This window comes from Ctenopharyngodon idella, chromosome 21 (genome assembly GCF_019924925.1).
Source record: "Ctenopharyngodon idella isolate HZGC_01 chromosome 21, HZGC01, whole genome shotgun sequence".
In the NCBI taxonomy this organism is placed as follows: domain Eukaryota; kingdom Metazoa; phylum Chordata; class Actinopteri; order Cypriniformes; family Xenocyprididae; genus Ctenopharyngodon; species Ctenopharyngodon idella.
In genome coordinates this window covers 13200492-13222789 of record NC_067240.1, presented here as the reverse complement: position 1 = coordinate 13222789, position 22298 = coordinate 13200492, and the positions used below count along the sequence as shown (strand labels likewise).

At 36.5% G+C, this 22298-nt stretch overlaps 3 protein-coding genes across 4 annotated transcripts; all 3 read right to left on the bottom strand.

Annotated features, from left to right (window-relative positions):
- Positions 1-2706: 2706 nt before the first annotated feature.
- On the bottom strand, positions 2707-13275 carry kcnk12l (potassium channel, subfamily K, member 12 like). The gene is made up of 5 exons (XM_051878066.1): positions 13054-13275; positions 12702-12833; positions 8007-10852; positions 6868-7707; positions 2707-4841 (listed from the first exon to the last, which is right to left on the bottom strand). Exons 4-5 carry the CDS (start codon positions 7211-7213, stop codon positions 3832-3834), a joined length of 1356 nt encoding a protein of 451 aa, XP_051734026.1. The 5' UTR covers positions 7214-7707; positions 8007-10852; positions 12702-12833; positions 13054-13275; the 3' UTR covers positions 2707-3831.
- A 1187-nt stretch (positions 13276-14462) lies between these two features.
- Positions 14463-15584, bottom strand: sdhaf1 (succinate dehydrogenase complex assembly factor 1). The gene is made up of 2 exons (XM_051878425.1): positions 15420-15584; positions 14463-14981 (listed from the first exon to the last, which is right to left on the bottom strand). The coding sequence occupies exon 2, from the start codon at positions 14942-14944 to the stop codon at positions 14696-14698; it is 249 nt and encodes an 82-aa protein (XP_051734385.1). The 5' UTR covers positions 14945-14981; positions 15420-15584; the 3' UTR covers positions 14463-14695.
- A 79-nt stretch (positions 15585-15663) lies between these two features.
- Positions 15664-22058, bottom strand: qpctlb (glutaminyl-peptide cyclotransferase-like b). 2 transcript variants are annotated; one of them, XM_051878424.1, is made up of 8 exons: positions 21894-22058; positions 21227-21473; positions 19617-19763; positions 19220-19513; positions 17998-18159; positions 17541-17640; positions 17112-17228; positions 15664-17021 (listed from the first exon to the last, which is right to left on the bottom strand). In XM_051878424.1, the coding sequence occupies exons 2-8, from the start codon at positions 21434-21436 to the stop codon at positions 16876-16878; spliced, it is 1176 nt and encodes a 391-aa protein (XP_051734384.1). In that variant the 5' UTR covers positions 21437-21473; positions 21894-22058; the 3' UTR covers positions 15664-16875. The 2 variants fall into 2 exon arrangements, with proteins under 2 accessions (XP_051734384.1, XP_051734383.1); XM_051878423.1 differs by having other exon boundaries at positions 21775-22043.
- Positions 22059-22298: the final 240 nt, after the last annotated feature.

The following is a 22298-nucleotide window of genomic DNA, read 5'->3' as shown; positions in this document are numbered from 1 at the left end:
ATATAGTGGACTTTATCCTGGTTTAACGGGTTGAAGGTCCAAACTGCAGTTTCAATGCAGCTTCAAAGGGCTCTACAGCTGATGAATAAGGGTCTTATCTAGCATAACGATCAGTCATTTTCTGTAAAATAAATGTTAAAAAATTATATACTTTTAAACAACAAATACCCATCTTGCACTAGCTCTGCGATACATAATCACGTTCATTACCATACGTTTATTAATGTAATCACGTTGGAAAGGTCACGCATGACGTAGGCGGAAGCGCCGAGCAAGTGTTTACAAAGCGAATGTGCAAACACTAAGTCAAACGGCCTTTACAAAAAAGGTAAAACGGCGATTTCGGATGATTTTGAAGTTGGAGGAGAAAATGAGATAGAGTTTTTTCGTCCTACTTCGTAGTACTTCCACCTACGTCACGCGTGACCTTTCCAATGTAATTACGTAATGCGTGACGCATCGCAGAGCTAGTGCAAGACGAGCATTTGTGGCTAAAAAGTATACTTTTTTATTTTTTTTAGAAAATGACTGATCGTTTCGCTAGATAAGACCCTTATTCCTCACCTGGGATCATGTAGAGTGCTTTGAAGCTGCACTGAAACCTTCAACCCGTTGTACCCTGATGAAGTCCACTTTATGGAGAAAAATCCTGGAATGTTTTCCTCAAAAACCATAATTTCTTTTCGACTGATGAAAGAAAGACATAAACACCTTGGATGACATGGGAGTGAGTAAATTATCAGGAAATTTTAATTCTGAAGTGAACTAATCCTTTAAAGGAAAGATCACATTACATCCATCTTGCTTAAAGGTACACTATGTAACTTTTGGCCCTCAGTTATAAAACAAAACTGAATGTTTTGGTTGTGCTTCGGCACTGTGTGATTGTGAGGATGAATATGGATATCCTACTGCTCATAAAACATTCACTTCAAGGCTTAGAGATATAACCGGTTTAGATGGAAAGGATCTCAAGCTGACTAGCATTAGACGTTACTGTAGTTATACCCATTAATAGACTCAGCACTTAGAGAGCTACATATTGCAATTTATCTGTTCAATAAAATACCTTACTGACCAGTTAAGTAACAAAAACGCCATCTACATGTCGCTTTTACAAAATATCAAATCCCTCAGTTCTCGCCATCTCTGAAAAGCAACCTCTGAAATCCATCCTGCTAGGTCTACAATATAAACACTTGGCTTACCATAATGAAACAGGGTAAGACAAAAACACATTTCGGAAGATGGATTGATGTACTGACTTATTATTTAGATTTTGTTAATTTAAATGTTAACAAAAAAATAGTTACATCATCTACTTGCACATATTTGTACAGTGTTGGGGAAAGTTACTTTTAAAAGTAATGCATTACGCCCTAAAAAGTAACTTATTGTGTTACTTAGTTACTTTTTATGGAAAGTAATGCTTTACATTACTTTTGCGTTACTTTTTCTCACCTGGGCTGGGCCTGCTTGTTTGTTTTTTAATAACAACAAAAAAAAGTTATATTTTTGCCAAATGTAAAAGCCTTTTCACACCAAAAGTGAAATGAATAAGCTTCAGGCTGAAAGAAATGCAAATTCATGCCTGTACAGTAGAGGGCGCCGTAAAAAAAAAAAAAAAAAAACATTTCAGCTGTTCAGCCATTCTGGATTGAAGAATAGGATGCAGGAGAAGAAAGTTCAACATGCTTACTTCATCAATAAAATAAATAAATAAATAAACACAAATGTGATGTTTATCTAAAGTCATTTTTGCTTATTAGTATGGTTGAAATGGATCATCGAAGGTCAGCAAGTGAAATTAAGTATGTTTGTGTAATTTTATATATTTAATTATTGCAGGTTTGCGTAATATTCTGAGATTGCGTTTCACTTTTTTTATTGCTTTTGAGTAGGCCTAATACTGAATCGTTTTTTGTTGTTGTTGTTGTTTTTGTTTTTGCAAGTGAGTTGAGTAAATGCCTGCTCACATTTATTCTAAAACAAAGTCTCTGCACTTACTTCTGATTTCTCTCAACATGGGGACAGGAGAGCTGTCAGTCAATAAATGGGAAAACAAAGTAACTTGCTTTACTTGTTTGAAAAAGTAACTCAGATATTTTGTTGTAAATTTAAAACTTTACTAGTTACTTGAAAAAAGTAATCTGATTACATAACTCAAGTTACTTGTAATGCGTTACCCCCAACACTGTATTTGTATTCATTTTAGATCATTTGTTTCATTTTTGGCCGTCAGTGTTGATTGTCCCAAGAAACAAATGATCTTTCAACACTGATGGCCGCGAGATAAAAACGATTAAACAATGAATAATACTGACCATCTCCCTTTGATTTGACACTTGTATTTCTTCCTCCTGGGACTGTCTCTCTGTAAGTGCCGTGGCTTCATCTGCCTGGCTCTTGAAAATCAGTCTGTTTTCGTGAAGAGCAGTTAAAGTATCTCTCCAGAAGCACAGTGTGATTGCTCACCACACCAGCCAATCACTTCAGCATCAAAGTGACACTGAGAAGTGATGTTACCATTAATATCACATGGTTTGTTTATAATGATTTAAAAAATATTGAAAGCCGTCTCCTCTTAAGAACGAAGCCATTCATAAATGCTAATATTCACCATCCTTGTGATCTACAGAATTAATTGGCTATTTTAATTTAATGTAATTTGCTGTTTGTCTGTACTGTATATTACAAGAGTAAATGTACAATTTACATCTTTAATTGCATGCAATAAATACTTAAACCTCTGAGATCTTAATCCCCAGTGAACAGTATGGAATCAGGGTTGGGAATAATTCAGAACTGAAAAATTGTCTGTCCTTTAGTCAGTGTGAATTATAATTGAATTATCCAAAATTCCACAGGAATTTGAATCTAATTTTAAATGACAAAAAGAAGAATTTTATAGAATTGGACTTCAAAAAAAAAAATTTAACAAAGCAAATGAATTTTGGGAAATTAAGTGTTTCTCAATTGCTCCTCAATAGTACTCAATAGTTTACTAAATATGCTGAAATATATCAATTAAATACCATTTAGCTTAGAATTTCTATAGGTGGCATTTCAAACATATCTATCTAGTCAATGTTTGTCTCAAAGAGATTCACCCAAAAAAGAAAATTCTGTCATTACTCACTCTTGTGTCGTTCCAAACCTAAAAGACTTTTTGTTCATTATATATTATATATGAAGATTTGTTCAGTGAAACCTGAGAGATTTCTGTTCCTCCTGTTGAAAGTTACCAAAACTTTGATGAATTAAAAAATTCATCAAAACATTGTAAATGTAATCCTTATGAATTGAGTGGTTTAACCCAAGTCTTCGGAAGAGACACAATCGCTTTATATGATGAACTGACTGAATTTAGGCTTTTATTCACATAAGAAAATTATTCATAAAAAATATTTTTATTTGTGTTTCAAAGATGAACGAAAGTCTTATGTGGTTGAAACGACATTAGATTAGATTAATCCTCTTCATCCCGTGTGAGACATAAGGTCATTGCAATGACATGAGGGTGAGTAAATAACAGAATTTTAATTTTTGGGTGTACTAACTCTTTAAGAAACCTAAACTATGCTTTTGTAGTTAAAAATTAGTCATATAAATTAGCATTATCAATTTCAAATCATTTTAATTATTTAATTATTAATTAAATATACTAATTATTAATTAAATTCAAATTTGAACTACAATTATGAATTTTAAAGCCTTTCTTAATTCAGTTCTGAATGGTACTCAACCCTGAACTGAAAGTCATGATTAAATCCTGTATATCTTTATATACAATTAATGTGCAATATCCAATGTCATCTTTGTATAACCGAGCTACCTGTCAACACTTGTCTCCTGAAGGCGGTTATTCATGATAGCAAATGCGCCCACTCCACCAGAGAAGCCGTTCTGGCGAACATGACTCTGTCTTGGATTACCGTGAGCGGTCTCTGAGAGTTGCTTCTGTAGAATGGCCAAAGAAACCTTGTTGGCCATAAAGTCATTGACTGAGATCATTTCTCCAGACAGTCTGCGCCCTGTCAGATAACCTCCATCTGGTCCTAAGCCAGCTTCAGTCTCACTATCACAAACTGTTTCCACTGATGCATTAGTGAAGCGCTTTCCCGATGCTTCGTTAGCCGGTGCAGGATGCACGGCATTGCGTTTTTGAGCCCTCTGCCAAGAATTTCCCGGTGGAGGGTGGTGGTTGTGCCGCTGGTTGGGAATACGTGGGAAGCAGCAGCAACAGCAGGCCCGACCTCGCCGTCTATACGGACGGCCACGGCAGGGACACTGAGCCTTGTTGCAGTCCAGTTTGCCAAGGATCCAGTTGAGCGTCTGCTTGATGATGATGGAAATGACATTAAACAGGGAATAAATGCAACACACACCCATGAGGATGAAGAGGCAGTTGCCGAGACGGTAGGCCTCCTGAGCTTTATAACTTTCCCGTTGGCTGCTCACTACATCCCCGAAGCCAATGGTGCTGAAGGCCACAAAGCAGAAGTACAAGGATTCAAAGTAGTCCCAGTCCTCCATGGCAGAGTACAACGCAGACGCGCAGCATGCAATCAGCAGGGCTGCGATGCCCAGAATGAGCATTACGTAGTAGACCGATGGTTTCCAGCCTTCCAGACTGTCATCCTCGCTCCTGGCCTCCTCTCCTCCCACGCCGGAGCGGCGCAGTTGCCGCTCGTGACACCAGCGCATGATGTAGGCCAACATCGTAATGATGCGCTCCAGGAAGAGGTTGAAGAAGAGGATTGTTGCTGCACATCCAAGGAGTCCATAGAATATCAAAAAGATCTTACCCGCAACGGTGACGGGTGTGGTCATGCCAAAGCCTGGAGGGAAATAGGAAACAGAAAGTATTTTGCTGATGTATTTTTTATAAATGTATTTGGATTTGTGTAAAAAAAAAAAAAAAAAAAAAACACAAATGCCAAAAATGTGTCATCATTAAAGGGTTAGTTCACCCAAACCTCAAAATTCTGTCATTAATTACTCACCCTCATGTTATTCCACACCCGTAAAACCTTCGTTCATCTTCGGAACACAAATTAAGATATTTTTGATGAAATCCAGTGGCTCAGTGAGGCCTCCATTGACAGCATGATAATTAACACTTTCAGATGCCCAGAAAGCTACTAAAGACATATTTAAAACAGTTCATGTGACTACAGTGGTTCAACATTCATGTTATGAAGTGACGAGAATACTTTTTGTGCGCCAAAAAACAAAATAACTTTATTCAACAATATCTAGTGATGGTTGATTTCAAAACACTGCCTCATAAAGTTTCGAAGCTTTACGAATCTTTTGTTTCGAATCAGTGGTTCGGAGCGTGTATCAAACTCCCAAAGTTACGCCCCCCAGTGGTGAACCATTGAAATTTTGAAACACTTAAAATGTAACAAAGCCTTGTTTACTGAAATCACGTGACTTTCACGCTCCAAACCTCTGATTCGAAACAAAAGATTCGTAAAGCTTCGAGGCTTCATGAAGCAGTGTTTTGAAATTGCCAATCACTAGATATTGTTGAATAAAGTCGTTATTTTGTTTTTTTTTGGTGCACAAAAAGTATTTCCGTTGCTTAATAATATTAAGGTTGAACCACTGTAGTCACATGAACTGTTTTAAATATGTCTTTAGTAGCTTTCTGGTCATTTGAAAGTGTTAATTGTCTTGCTGGCAATGGAGGCCTCACTGAGCCATTGGATTTTATTAAAAATATCTTAATTTGTGTTGCAAAGATGAACGAAGGTCTTACGGGTGTCGAACGACATGATGGTGACAGAATTTTCATTTTTGGGTGAACTAACCCTTTAAGTCCTCCTCGTGTCACTCCAATCCACTATCGTTTTATGTATTCTGTGGGACACGGTTTAAAAAATGTTTGTTTTTGTTTTGTTTTGTTTTTCATACAATGAAAGCAGACTGTCAAGCTCCAAAACTGACCCAAAAAAACACACCATATGGCACTATATTTAAAGTCTAATTTATGCTTGCAGACATTCAATTTGAGTATCACAAGAACAGCAACAGCCATTAACATTTGACATCAATCACATCAAACCAGGCAGGACGCATCTTGAGGTGGCAAGTTTGAAAGATTTCAAAATTACGGCAAAGGGGAATGCCAAGTTAGTAATGCAAATGTGGTTGTGTATTGCTTTTTTACTTTTATTTTATGTAAAGGAGCAACTTGGATGTTTTGTAAAAAAAAAAAAAAAAAAAAATGAAAATGACATGGGTTCAGAGCTGCGAGGGCGAGTGATGACAGATTTTGCTTTTTATTATTATACCTTCAATGATGAGCATGGTAAAAAATATATTGAAAACCTTATTAAATAAGTAAACAAAGTTGATTTGGTCAGTGGAACTATTTATAATATACATTTTTGTATTCCAGTAGCCAGTGTTAAGTAGGTTTTAGTATTTTTGTTGTCAAAAAAAATTATTAGTAATTAGTAATTTTATTAGTTTTTGTTTTCATTTATTTAGCTTTAGTTATTTTAGTACTTCAACATGAAACAAAAATTGTTGCTTTAGCAGCTAGTTGAAATAAAATAAGTTTAGCTTTTTAATATTTTAATTTATTTCAGCTTTTAGTTAACAGTTATAACCATGCCAGTAGCTCAAACAGTAGACATGCTGCTAACAATTCTATGGTTATGGGTTCGATTCCCAGGGAATGCATGAAGTAATAAAAAAGTAAATAATAATTTTAACATAATTCGCTTTAGATAAAAGTGTCTGCCAAATGTGTAAATGTTTACAACGGAAAATTTCCGTAAATTAATTCTCTTTTTGGGAAACTGGTTTGCTGATATGAAAATCTGAACGCAAAGATGACATATATGAACTCACCAATAGTGGAGATCACTGTACCAACAAAGTAGAAGGCCCCTGAGAAATCCCAGCGGGGCCTAAGTTTGTCCACACGGATCCCAGCCACAAAGGCCTCCTCATATTGCCTTAGCAGGACCTGCAGTGATTTCAGGTTTATGCTGTTTTGCTCTGTGAAGTTGGCCAACTGTTCCTCCCAGCGCTTGTGAGCCTGCAGCTCAGAGGGATGCTCGAGAGCGGAGAACACCACCGCCCCACACAGCAGGTAGAGGAGGATGAGGGCTGCCAACAAGCCAAAACGGGCATTGTCTTCATTCAGGTGCAGTGGGAGGCAACAGCTGTTGCTGACATCTCTTCCACGTGGCATGACTTGATCACCAGCAGGAAATGACAAGAACAGGCAAACATGCACAGCCACTAACACAGACACGAGAAAAATCTCTCTCACACACTCACTTTCAAAACACACACATAAACGTCACCACAGAGGGCTTTAGAAGAGGTGTAGAGTCACATGAAAACCATATGTTGCTCTTGTTTGCAGATACAGTTCAAAAATGAAGGACAATCGTGTACTGGACAAAGTTCTTCATGTCCATTAACATTCTGCTGGATTCATAACTGCATCACTTTCTCCAGTGGCACTGAGACAGAGACCATCGTAAAAAGCAGGGTTATCAGGTAAAATGACACATGGTTCAGGAAATAAGACCTCAAGATACACCTTTTGGGTTAGCAGGTAACAGTAGGCAGGCAAGCGCAAGATTGTTATCTTTCCCCATCTCGCTATCCAAGTATAGCTGGTGCCGCACCAGTCAGTGATAATGTTGTGGTCTTGATGTGAAATCATTCTTGAGCCAGCTGGAAAAAAAACACACATTGCTACTTTAGTGAAAGGTATTAGAAGGAAATTCATTTAAGCTGCAAGTGTAGGCTATAAGATTACTCCTGGCTATTTAAAAAATAAAAACACTACAGAATAGAACATTATACACATATTCTAAATGTTTTGGTGTTTAAAGGCCTCTATTAAGACTAAAATAATTCAAATTCATTGGATAAATGATTAACAGCAACACACAGGGTTGCAATTAATAGGAAATTTCAGTCACAAGTGATCATGAATAACTTTTAAAGTAGTGAAATTAAAGGTTACCTACCTTATGTTATAGATATTTGATGAAGAGCACCGTTGGTGTCACCACAATCTCACTGTGTTACTGGAGCGAGTTAAAAGAAACGAAAGTGGTGGAAACGTTAAGCTAAACTTGAAAGGCGCCATTTATTCATGGCAAGTGTGAATCCTTGGCAGTGCGTGATTGAATGATGCAGCTAAGGAGTAGTGACAAAAAGGGAGGAAGGGAGAGAGAGAGCGAGAGAGAGAGAGAGAGAGATGTCAAAAGGTAATGAGCTGAGCAGCCTATCTAGGTATCAGCTGTAGGGATTTTTATTCATTCCACTGAGAATCCTTTAAATCCTAAAAAGATTATTTGACTAATTCCTTCGGTGGTCTTTTCTTCATACTTACGCCAGTAGGAGGCAGTCTGTTGGTGTGTTATGAATCACTAAATCACTCACTCAACCGATTCTTTACTGAATCAAGTCTTATCTTTTATTCACATGTCTTCTAAAAGAGTCAACTGAGGATAAGCAATAGGCATATAAGCGTTTTTTATAACTGCTGTCTACACATTTCCCCTATTTTTTACAGTTTTTTTCAAGCTATAGGAAAAAGAGAACAAAAGAAGCCTACTTAAATATTTCTAAATAGGCTACTATTCGTTCAGTAGGTCGAACCAATGATTCATCCTTCCCAAAACTATTCACTCGTGCGACCTTATGTAGCCCCGCCCCTTTTCAGCGTCGCGCTCGTTGTCTTTTGACTTCCGATTTGTATTTCCACAGCAATCTTACATATTTATGAATGAACTGCTCGTTTTAAAATCTTCCCGTTCTACTGACATTTGTTAAGACATCTGCTTTAAACATTACAATGCTCATGATAACATTCATTGACTCTACAACATGCAAATCCACTTAACCAGCTAATTATTTCTTTGACAGTGATGCCATAAATGTACATAGCTACCGCAAAACGGAAGTTCAAAGTCAATTTTATAAAGATGGCGGCGCGCTTGTTTCTCTGGCGCATGTCTATAGTCGGTCATGAAATTGTAACGAGATTCAAATGGGAGAGACTAGTGAACGAAAAATATTAGTATGAGTATGGAAGTAAACGAGAATTAATGATTTGTTCATTTAAAAGATTTGTTAATTCACAAAAGAAACACAGGATCGGAGCGCGCTTGGTGACAAGTCTATATACTGGCAGGTCAATAGGTTTTGAGACACAAAACGCTTAGATTTCAGGCATCGAGCCCTCAATCATAATCTTCAGAGAGGCGACATTGGAAGGCGGACTTAATTTACATTTATTTCCATTGTAAACAGAAAATGATCTTATAGCAATCAACAGTTGCTGTCGAAGAGGTTCATTGTAAATCTTCGAAATGTAGGCCTACATATATTTTTTTAATCACCTTGACATCACTTTGCATTTTAACTGGTATTGTTGTTATTCATGTAGAAGGCCATAACTAATGTTACTGCAATAACATTTTGGTAACATAAATGCTATTAAAAAAGAGAGAAAACAGTAGTAATGGCATTTTGGTGCAAATTATGCTTACCATGGTAATTTGTTCTTCAAGGACTGTCATGATAAATACCTAAACACTCACAAATCACCCCTACCCCATTACAGTCTCTCTGAAAATACAACTTCAAGGACATCCAACAAGTACAATTTAAAAGCTTTAAACAACTGACAGACCACCATTTGCTTGTTGCTTTACTGACATTAAAATATTGCTTTGTTTGATGTTGACAGACAAAAATATAGCCATGGTACTCTCTTTCTATTGTGAGATGTGCTTAGATGGCTGAGACGACATTGCTTTGTTCTCTCTGACCAGCCCACCCTTGCCTTTCATCTTGGTTGCCAGCTCATAAGACTGTATTCCCCATCATTAGAGTACTGGTCATTGCTTGTAAGTGCCCAGGTGCAGTGGAGACAGACAAGCGCTATATCAAAAGAGTGTGCAGTATTTTATTCATAAACTTTGTCCTCATTGGAAGACAAGTGTATTGGCAACCGTGGTCGCAAAACCAAAAAGACAGCGAAAGCCATGTCTTGCGTTTGTATTATTCCAAAAGCAGCAGCGCTAATCATCGGTTTGGGCTGAGTGCTACACTGTCTTTAAAGTCATCAAGAGATCTGAGAAGTGTGATCAGCATAATGTAATTCATCACAGGTGCTGTGTGATGAATATAGTGATAGCTCATTATGGAGTCTGTCTCTGTCCTCTTATTTTTCCTCTCTTGTCGCTTCATCCACCTGACAGTTCTCTTTGTCTTTCTTTGTCATCTATGTGTTAAAATCAGTGCTCTCAAAACTGGCCTTCACACTACTGTAAATTAATTAGTCATTGTTCAACATTATGTATAATGCACTTTGATGACACACATGACATCAAATATGAGCACCTTTATTTCAGATTTGAAATATAAGATTAAAATATCATCTTTTAAATATAAAAACTCAAGTTTTAAGTGATAAGTGACTATATGTTATGTATAGTCTAACTTTATGTGAATATTACAGAAACAGTACATTTGAAATCATGTAAAATAGGTAAAATTCAGCATTACTATAAAGACTCACTGACTCAAAAATAATTATTCGAGATTATGAAAAACAAGCATATTAGTTTAGATAAAGACAAAATACATAAAGATAAAAGCAGAAAGAAAAAAAGGAGATATTTTGGTCAGTAGGAACAATGAAGGTCACGGCTGCAGCGATTCGTTCAGTGGCCAGTATCTACAGAGCCTGCACTCTAGAGGCAAACAGCAGCACGTTCTTCTCAACCTCGGCATTGAGCTCTCGTTGGGAAGCTCTGGGGTTCTTCTTCACAAAGTCAGCTACACTCAGGATGCATTCCCTCTGAGGAAGTAGAACATCATGTCACAAACATTTGTCTGCTTTATAATGGATGTGTTCTGTACTACATTCTGTTATAAATTAACAGAATGTATTATGATTTATTATAAAGTAATGTTAGACTTTAATGGATTAGATCAGTTAGATTGTGCTAGTATTCACTAGGAATAAAGTACAAAACAACACAAACACAATTTGAAATCCCTAGGCCTAAAATCATAAAGAAAAAGGTTCCAGGTTCTACGTCCGAGTGCCGGCTCAGTATTGGCCAGCTCCTGACTCTGCTGCTCACGTGACCAGAGCCGGCCGTTACTGAACCGGCGTTCCGATGTAAACATGGAAGCTCTGCAACGTAAATAACATATGAGAATGACAGGGGAAAGACAAATTTGTTGAATAAAGTTTTTTTTTTATTTTGTTTTCTCAAGTATTCTCGTCGCTTCATAATATTAAGGTTGAACCACCGTAGTCACGTTGACTATTTTAAAGATGTTCTTACTTCTTTTCTGGGCCTTGAATGACGGTAATTTCGTTGCATTCAATGGAGGATAAAAAAAAAACTCTCGAATTTCATCAAAAATATCTTAATTTGTGTTTCCGAAGATGGACGAAGGTCTTACGGGTGCGGAACGACCTGTGATTAATGACAGAAATTTCATTTTTGGATGAACTAACCCTTTAACTTAACTTTTTAGCCAAAATTGGTACATATCAGTGACAGTGTTAGCATACAGAGGTTGGACAATGAAACTGAAACACTGACCAATATAGTGTTGGAGGTTTCATGGCTATATGTGCGTGGCCAATCTTCACTGATTTCACATTCCATCATTCAAAAGAAGATGAATTGTTGGCTCAACTGTGAACAGGAAAGCAAGTTTTTGTGGTGTATTGAGAGCTATGGTATCCAGGGTAATGTCAGCATGCCACCACGTAGGATGAACCACATCCAACAGGAGTAACTGTCAATGCAAGAGGAAGCTGTGGGATATCCCAGTACTAACCCGGACTGGATCCAAAAAGACATAAAACCACAGCTGCCCAACTCACTGCAGAATTAAAAGCTCACTTTGACCCTCCTGTTTTCACTAAAACTGTTCATCAGGAGCTCCACAGAGTCGATATTCATGGTCACTCATGCCAGTGACAAATGTTGGTTAATTGGTGCCAACAGTGGAAATCTTTGGCTGTGGACAATGTGAAACATGTATTGTTCTCTGATGAGTCTATTATCACTGTCTTTCCCACATCCGTGGGAGTTGTGATTGTGGAGAAGCCCCAAAGAGGCTTAACACCCGGACTGTTGCATGCCCAGAGTGAAGCACAGGGGTGGATCAGTATTTTGGAGGAGCAAGTCAGAAAACATTTTCCTGCACGTTCTGAAAGAGGAATTACTCAAATTCCTTTGGCTACTGTGCAAGACTTGTATCTGTCATTCCCAAGACAAACAAAAGCTACACCATACTAATAAATTATTGTGGTCTAAAATATGGTGTTTCCATTTCATTGTCCAACCCCTGGATATCATTCATATTAACTTTTAACCAGCAAACTAAAAGCATCGACACTAGACAGCAGAAGAAAAACAATGAGCATTTAAAAAAAAAAAAAAAATAGGCCTATATTTCTCAAAGTGTTTTGTTTTCTTTTTCTCATAAAGTAAAACGGTCACACTACTTTTTCTCATGCAGAGAGAAAACTACTGGGCATGAGTAAAAAGACTCTGACTCTGTAAAAAGAATCATTCTGGCAGGTCTGTGATTGAATAAATTTTGTGTTACAATTGCCCTAGGCCTATATATAGTACAAATACAATACTTTTTTGTAAAGCCAAAAAACAAATGAATCTTACCCTGTAAGCATCTATTTGGCTTTGCCCAGAGAGTCTGTCCAGAACCTCACGGGCCACCTGCATCCCAGTGACAGCAGTGTACAGCTCTTTACACTGCACACTGTCGGTCTTCAGCCAGCCCAGCAAAGCCAGCTGCAACCGGTAAACAATGAAAATGATGCTGGTTATAATGAAGCATATTATTTTGAGTTATAACCATAGTAAAAAAATAGTTGTGGATCTTTGTAACGTTAGTCTTAAGTATTAATTCATATTTGGCAGAACATTTTTTAAATGAAGAAAATAAAACTGGAGATGAAAAACAAAATAGGATTTTAAGCTGCATGTGACAGAATTGACGTTTGACACCAACCTGCTGAATCAACTGGACATCTGTCATCCCGTTTGACTCCGCCATACTTTATTATTGACAAGTTATTATTGTATGAGATTAATATTAACCAGTTAACTATAAACTACAGCTAAAATTTCGTTGTTTGCTTTTGTGACACAGCTTACATGATCTTCCTGTTTACACACTAGCTTGTTCTACTTCCTCCAATGAAATAATTTCTTTCCGCAATTGCGCCAACTTATGGACGGGCAAGTCATTACAAAAAAATAATGCTTGCTCAGGAACTCATTACAAGGATAAATGTCATTAAAAATTTTAAACTGAACCTCTTTATCCTTCGAAAGATGAGGAAAAAATCTTATCTGTCATATCTTTAAGATAAAAGAAGTTTGTGTTGTTCATTGTTTAAAGAGATTCATTAATCTTTCATAACCTCTGGTTGTATAGTTCATCCAAAAATTTAAATTCTTTCTTCATTTACCCATCCTCATAACCTTCCAGACTTGTCTGAGAAAAGAAATGGAGGAATGTTAGGGACCGACAGCCTCAGTATCCATTCACTTTCATTGCAATTATTTCCCTACAATATAAGTGAATGGTGACTGTGGCTGCTATTCTTCCCAACATCTTCCTTTCTGGTCATCATTTTCCTTAGTTTGGAAAAAAAAAAAAAAAAATGTAGATGAGCAAATCTTTTGAGTGAATGTATCTCTTTTACTATAGTCTTTTAATTCAGATCGAAAAACATTATTTTCTAATTTGTTTACATTTTTATTAATGTAACACAACCACATGAAGGGATAGTTCACCCAAAAATAATTCATCATTTACTCACCCTCAAGTTGTTTCAGACCTGTATGAAATTATTTCTTCTGCTGAACATAAAAGAAGATATTTTGAAAAATGTCAGTAACCAAACATTTGGGCCCCATTGACTTCCATGTTATTTTCCATACTATGGAAGTCAATGGGGCCCATCAAGTGTTTGGATACTGACATTCTTCAAAATATCTTCTTTTATGTTCAGCAGGAGAAATTATTTCACACAGGTTTGAAACAACCTGAGAGTGAGTAAATGACAGAATTTTAATTTTGTGGAAAATATCCCTTAAGCTCTAGGACAAGTCTAAAGTTTAACAGGACATTTTCTACCTTTATAATGTGCACTAATGTAACTGCTAGCACATCTACTACTATTTCAACAGGACAAAGGATTTATAGCAGCATTTAGCAATGTGAGCAGTGAGCAAAAAACGAAATAAGCATATTTACATTGAATCATTTAAGAATTGGATATGATACTCCATTACACTGACTCTATACATAATACATCCAGTAGACACTTCAACATCTACAAAATGTGGTAGGCCCATTCATGCAGAAGTAACTGAAGTCAGAGGAAGTAATGAAAAAAAAGAATACTGATATAGCACCAAACAATATGGGTTTAATCTGCAAATTAGATACATAAATAACATTGTAAAAAAAAAAACCGTTATGGTTTAATCTTGTCCAGCCTGAGAAAAGTGAAAATCATTTGGTCTTTCCATTTAAATAACTGAGCCAGCGCGTTATACATGTACTGCATGAGGTAATTTCCCAGAAAACAAAGATTTCAGTACTGATATTTGAATACACGTATTGGTTGGTATGTGAGTGGTCAGCTGTTATCTTTAGACTTGCTGAATGATCCAAGTTGTTTAGTGTTGACATCTTTAAGCAGTTCAAGTTGGCGTTGGCCTCGCCGATAAAGATATTCTATGTGCATGACCTCAGTCTTCTTGATCGCAGCGTTGGCACGGAATTCATCGCGTATTCTCGGTATGAAGCCCGGCTTGTCCTGTGCCGCGCGCAGAAACTGCCGATACAGGGATAAGACCTGTTTCTGTAGCTTGCTGTGGCGCACCATAGTGGGCTGGATAATGATCGACAGTGGGGACTTCAACCTGGGAAGTGTAGTAATGCATTTCATTATGTTTCAAAAGATCAGATGTGTGTTGGCTGCTCGTGTTGTTTGTTCTGTACACACCACCAACAACCAACTAACTTTCTTCAGCAAATGGGCAACAATAGCAGTGACCAGTAGTGTTTTCTAATGTAGATTGTTTAAGTTTTTTTAACATGCGGATCTCATATTAATTGAGAGACTACATGGAACATTTGTCATTTCAAAAATGTATTTGTATTACAATATGTATTAAAAAATAATTTTGTATTATAACACAATTGGAAAATGTAATGTTTTACGTAATTGTTTTAGATTTATTGCATGTCACACTACTGGACTTTGCTAAAACTGCTTTAAACCTGACGTCAAGTACCCTTCTACACGACTCTAACAGCACATTTATACTTAACAGACAGGAAAACAGTAACACTCTCACCTTATCAGTTACAGCGCAAGATCTCATTGGTAACTGGTATAACGCCCAGACTCATCATAGCTTTAAGTTATAAAACGTGTACACAATGACATTCATATAAATTGCAACTGTAGTTGCCGAAATGACCTGTTTCCTAACTGATGCTGTGACGCCATGAAACCATAGCATGAAACGCTGTAAATGTCCAATACACTGCCACCTAGCGGCCAGGCTGTATAGCAACACACTGCACAAATACAAGGACGAGACTCAATTCCTCCTTTATTTAGACATTGACTATACGATCATGTCAAGTTATACAAGTACATGTTGAAACTGTGCAACTGTAAAATACATATATTTATTCGTTATTATAAAACAGACATATTCACATATTCAAGTCATTAATGCAAGTCTCAAGTCTTTTCTCACAAGTCCAAGTCAAGTCTTTCAAGGTCAACAAGTCATGTCTGTCTCTCAAGTGTTAAATTAATTTATATATATATATATATATATATATATATATATATATATATGAGAGAGAGAGAGAGAAAGAGAGAGGACAATTCATTTCATATATTTTTTCAAATGTACTTTTTGGGGGATTTTCTTGGACATTAAATAATGTTTATCTAAAATAAAGTATGTTTGGTTTACTTGAATCAAAAAGTCGTATTTTATACCATATTATAAGATATACAGTATGAAATGTTTTTTTCCTTACTGTAAATGTCCACTCAGTAAAAATTAGTCTTCATTTTCATGGGAATGAATTAAATATTCCCTTTTATTTAAAAAAAAAAAAAAGGGTGCATTCTTCTAAGGAAAAAAGTCCTTGTAGATCTGAAGAGTCTCTAATTTAGAGTACAAGTCAAGTCTCAAGTCAATTGCTTGCCATGTCAAGTCTCAAGTCAATTTTTTTTGCCACTTAAGTGTGAGTTTCCATCTCTGTTAAAAAATTAAATAATCTAGACTAGCATGTGATTGAACATTTAGAGATTTCAGACTGCTCATCTGAGAAAATTATTGCAAGACTAAATATAGAAGTTTATCAGAATTGTTGTAGCATTACCAAGCTTCATTGTAGTGCAGTGTAATAATTTCTTATATAGCATCAGGTTCACATCCATTCCTGAGTTTGAAGTATCTAATTTGCATTCTATTGATTTTATTGCACAGTTACTGAATATATGAATAAAATTTTGTAAACCTCTTTTTTGGCACAGATAATAATATAATTTTGTCACTACAGTGCATTACTAGATAGCAAAACTATCTGAAGGCACAATACTGATTCAGTAACAATGGCAGAAATTTCAAAGGTAAGCATATGTCAGGACACAGGACGGCAGCCTGAGAATATACAGTATGTTATTCATCTCTAAGTACAGTCATTGATATCAGATATCATAAAGCAACGCAGCTGAGGTATAGACTGATCCACAACGGATGTGGTTGGATGTAACATTATAGCATTCTAGAGCCGCAAATATTCAGCCAGAAAGACCACAAGGACTTTGGTGAGATTCTCCACGGTGTGACCGTGAACCTTCTCTGCCGTGTCCTCCATCGTGTGCAGGAAAGAAGGGAACGGCGTTGCGATCATGTGCAGCACTGGAACTCCTGCAGTCAAAAAAGCCAGATCCATACAGTATAGCCAATCTTTAGGCCATATATTTTTTGCTTGTCAATCTGATGGACGCTTTGTCTTACCTCTCTGAAGGAAAGGAAGATGATCATCTTCAACTGGCCCCATGTTCACATCCTTTATGAAATAGCTCTGCTCTTTGGCATGGGAAGTAAGGAGCCCCAACTTATGTAGTCTTTTCTCTTAGAAAATGCAGAAATATAATTAGTGGGATCAAAGGTCAAGGCCATATAGATGGTGTAAATAAACTCACAGGATAACAATCAAGACATGATTATTGTATTATCTTGTTCAATATTGTACATTCATCACTGAACTTTTTTTTTTTTTTTTAATAATCTAGACATAGACATGTCAATAAATGGCATTTCCTTTTGAAGTAAGTGGCTGGTAGTTTTTACTCTGAGCCACTGCAGATCAAACATTAGTTTTAAGAGCCATTAATGATTAACCAGGATTACTTTAGTATAAATGGAAAGTCAAATCAGTCTTACCAGCAGCGATAAGGCGATCAAACCAGCGAGCTGTGTTCTCAAAGTGATTCACAAACATGGGATCAGGGGCACCAATAAGGTCCAAAAGAACAAGGAGATCCTGCAAATATCAGTTATAACTCAGTATATTCATATACTTCAAATACAATATAGTCATAGACAATCAAAGAGACAAAAAAATTTAAATTTTGTCATTATTTACTCACCTTCATGTTGTTCCAAACCTGTATGATTTTTTTTTTCTACTGCAGAACATAATAGAAGATATTTTAAAGAATGTCTTAGTTTATACAATAAAAGTCAATTTTGGACCCCATTGACTTGTTTTAAAACATTCTTTTGTGTTCCACAAACAGAAAGTCATACAGGTTTGGAAAGACCTGAGGTTAGTAAATGAAGAAATGTTCATACCCCTTTAAAAACAAATGCACACACATACACAAGCATCACATCTCACCACAGCGTTCAGCAGTGTGGTTTGTTCAGAACCCGGCGGGTGAGGAGTGCGGGACATGTAGTCTGCGAGGTGCCGTGAGCCATATAGCGAGTCTGTCTGGGACCACTGCTCGAAAGCCTCTCCTCCATCAAAGAAGACCAACTGCAGGGTTACCCTGGACATCTTCACACAAAATAAATAAAGAATCTGTTAAAGTGAACAGCTAAACAAATGTCAATCATGATACCAGTTCTAGAGTTGTTGGTTGCTGCTGTGGGATTCTGTTTACTAAGCATTTTCTTATATATATTTGAACGCTCAATATAAATTATTTAATATATATTGGAAATATACAGAATAATATATTGTGTTAATATATTACAATATATTGAATAATACATAATGAATTGCTGCTTTTCATATATTGAAAAATATGTGACAATATATTTACTACTATATATATATATATATATATATATATATATATATATATATATATATAAATAAATGTTTTTTTTTTCAGTAATACACTTCATAACATATACATGTACTGTACATGTGATAAAATATGGTACTATGTGTGTAAATATATAAATATATTTGAACATATATGTAATATATATATTCACATTTATGTGCAATATTTGTATACATCATGAGGAAAATATATAGTTATATATATCAATATATTTGTATTTATATTTGTAAAATCCAACTGACCCACAATGTTGCCATGACTTTAACAAGACATCCATTGTCCAAAAAAAAAACGTTTTTCTTATATACCATCACAAGTAAAGTGAGGTAAGTTTATGAATATGTATTTAGCTTTATATATATTTTTATAGTATCAATATTATATAGCCATACATGGTACATGCATATACTGCAGTATATTGAAAAATAAAAGCACTAGTTTCCCATATATGGAAATGTATTAAATAATATATTGCATTATATTTTCCAGTATATTTCCATATTTTTGTGTTTCATAAGAGTTTGTGAGAATCTTCTCTACTTATCAAAATCCTTTCCAGTCATGCAGTGTTTTGTAGCTCTTAGCTCTGTTACAAGTTAAACAACAGAACTGACTCTACAGCACAGCAGCTATTCACAAGTTTGGAAAAAGCTTAAGTGACCTCCTCAGAGACATGCATCTCAATTTACCTCCAAATCTAGTTTTTAAATGAATGACCTCTGAAAGCGGTTTTCTTGAAGATGAGATTGTAACACTTTGCCTCACCAGCTGCTTGTGCTTTCTGAGGTGTGGGTCCAAAGCTGTGACCAGTTCCAGCATCATAGCACAGGGCACAGCTGAATCACTAGCACCCACAAACACCTTCTGTGGGTCACTTGGATCTGTAGGTATAAATTTGGAGTCATAGTGACAAGCCAAAAGCAATCGTCGAGGAGCCCTTGGGTCTAAAACAGCCAGGATATTAGAGAAGCTAACAGGGCCACGAGGGGTTTCAGAGATGAAAGAGTCCACATCTACAGACCAGCCCGCCGAAAGAGAATCCAGTTGAGAAAAGATGTGCTAGGATCACAGAAAATGGGAGACATCAGATTATATTTTGTTAGTTCTGAGATTTAATCGAACTAAAAACTAAGCAGATATTATTAAATCAATCATGTCTTACTTTTCGAACAGCCCGACTTCCACGACTTCCTGGCTGTCGTTCAGTGAGAATGGGTCGCAGATGGGAATACCAAAGTCTACTCCAACTCACTTGCGAGACGAGCCGCTTCACCTGGGCAACTGTGGGCTTTCCTGGCTGGTGATTCAGCTATGAAAGGTTAAAGATGGTAAACATGTGAAAGGTGATCAGATGGACAGAATGAAGAGCAAAATAGTCATTATTTGGATACATGGAAAATTGCAGAGCAATTAGATTGGAAAAAGCTGGGTTTTGGATTGTGATATCCATTTTCTATAGCTGGTCTGCCCTCCTAAAAATACAGGTTCCAAAAGGGGGGGGGTTATGCAGCGATACAACAGAAGGACCATTTTGGGTTCCCCAAAGAACATTCAAATAAACAGTTCTTAAAAGAAAATCATTTCGTCTTAGTGTGAAGAACATTTTGATAATGTAAAGAACCCTTTTCCACAATAGGGAACCTTTTGTACAATGGATTACGAGAACACATGGATTTTAAAAAAAATGATGTGCATGGATAAATAATTTATAATAAATACTGCAATATTTACATAAAAACAAGAATTGTACATTTTGATTTCATGGTGACTTCACTGAGACATAGATGCCAATAAAGAACCTTTATTTTTAAAGGCACAATATGTATATTTTCACCTCTAGAGGTGTTGTCTTCACGTCTACAGCTGGTGGAAAAGAATAGTGACGGGACTCGGCCATGAGATTATTAACATTACTGTAGTATGAAGCAGAGCAGGTGCGAATGCTAATGAGAGATAAGCGCGACACACGCCTCGAGAACTTTTATTTACCGCAGTCGCCGCTTCCCCTTCTTCCGGTCAAGCGTATTTGTGGTAAAGCAGCACTTTTTTTTATCATATTAGATACATTTGTGTGTTGAAAGTTGTTATAGTGCTACTCTGCATTTGCTCGTCGGCTACTATGAGACACTTGTTGCACACTGCAGTAAGCTAGATCGATATTAGTCATGGTAAAACATCGTACTTGCAGTAATTCAAGAAAACGAGATTTAAACGATAAGACTTACTGTATTGAGCTATATAACAATGATTAGTTTTCTGTCGATGAATGGATGCATCCAAACAGTAGCTCACCTGTCTAATAAAACACATAATATATTAAAGCCTCTTTGGTGTTTCCATGGTTTCTACAAATTAAAACCGGAAACCGAGGGTACGCAGGTATGATGTCATTGATAGGCGACGCACGGACACGGTCCGTGTCCTGGTTAAAATTGCTTATTTCTCTGGATTTAAACATTCTTGGAAACATTTGGGATAATATAAGTACACAAGTCAACAAAATATATAACTTCTCTAGTGTGTATTTTAATCCAAAAATCTTGCATATTGTGCCTTTAAGACAGTAGGATAATTATTAGATAGTCCAACCTTGGACCAGCAACATCATGGCTGCTGGTCAAACAGCTAAGGACCAGTTTAAAAAAAATAAATTAAAAAAAGATGTCCCAAAACACAGCTACAAGTTAAAGATAGATTTCCCAACAGGGCTGTATTCCAGAGAAATTATAAATTACAAGAAAAGAAATTACAAAATGCCTGTAGTCCTCTTACCTTGTCTTTGAACAGGTCGGGAGGTCTGGGAGGTAAGTCATACTCTATCGTGTGTTGGTTAGACAGTGATATTGCCAGTGTTAATGTCATTGCCACCAGCACGCACAAGCACAACAGCAGTAGTCGCACGTGGCAAATGCGTGGCTGGTCACAGCGCGCGACAGAACAGTTCCATCTGACAGTCGCTACTTTGTACCGTAAGCGGCTCATCTTGTGTTTACGAAAGATGCCAAAATAGGGATTAAACCTGCGTGGAACGAGAAAATAGAAAAAGCAGTTAAAATCCCGAATCGTACCATGAAACTGACCTATTTAGATCGAAACAAACTGATTCCCAACTGCTTAGAGTCATTTTTATAATGTGACGCACACTTAAATATAAAATAGAATAAGTAAAAAAACAATTATATTGATAATTAATAACACAAGCGTAATTCATGCAAACAACATAATTAAATGACTTAAATGACAAAGCACATCTTAAGTTGTTAGTGCCCATAAAAGATGTTGTCCACGAAGAGCAGATTTTGCAGGGCAGACACACTTACTGTACCACTAGTCCTGGACTGGCACACCACTGCTCTATCAAATCCACTGCAGTCGCTGGAAATGAATAGCACATAGTGCTGAATGACGAGAGCATTTAGTCTGAAGAACATTTCATTACCAACGACGAGTTGATTCGCCTTTGATATCTTGACAATGAATGCAGGCTGTAAATGATCGTATTCTCAGTTCTCCATTCGGTGCTGCTGAGGCACAACATGAAAGCTATCTGCGCAGCTCCTCATCCCACTCTGTCGTCTCCTCGCTCTCCTCACTGTTACTTTTGGCAGTGATGTAGGATCATAAATTTAACGTGTATTTCATATTCATGCATTCGAGCATAACAATAGGAAATTATAAGTTTTATATATTTAATAATAGATTAAAATATTTATATCTCTCATTAAAGAGTAAAATGGAAATAAAAAGGAAATAAATCCTTTTTTATATATTTTAATTTATTTTGCACATATTTGCGCGTGTTAGCTGATATGTGTAATTTATGTACGCCTATTGTGCCACCAAA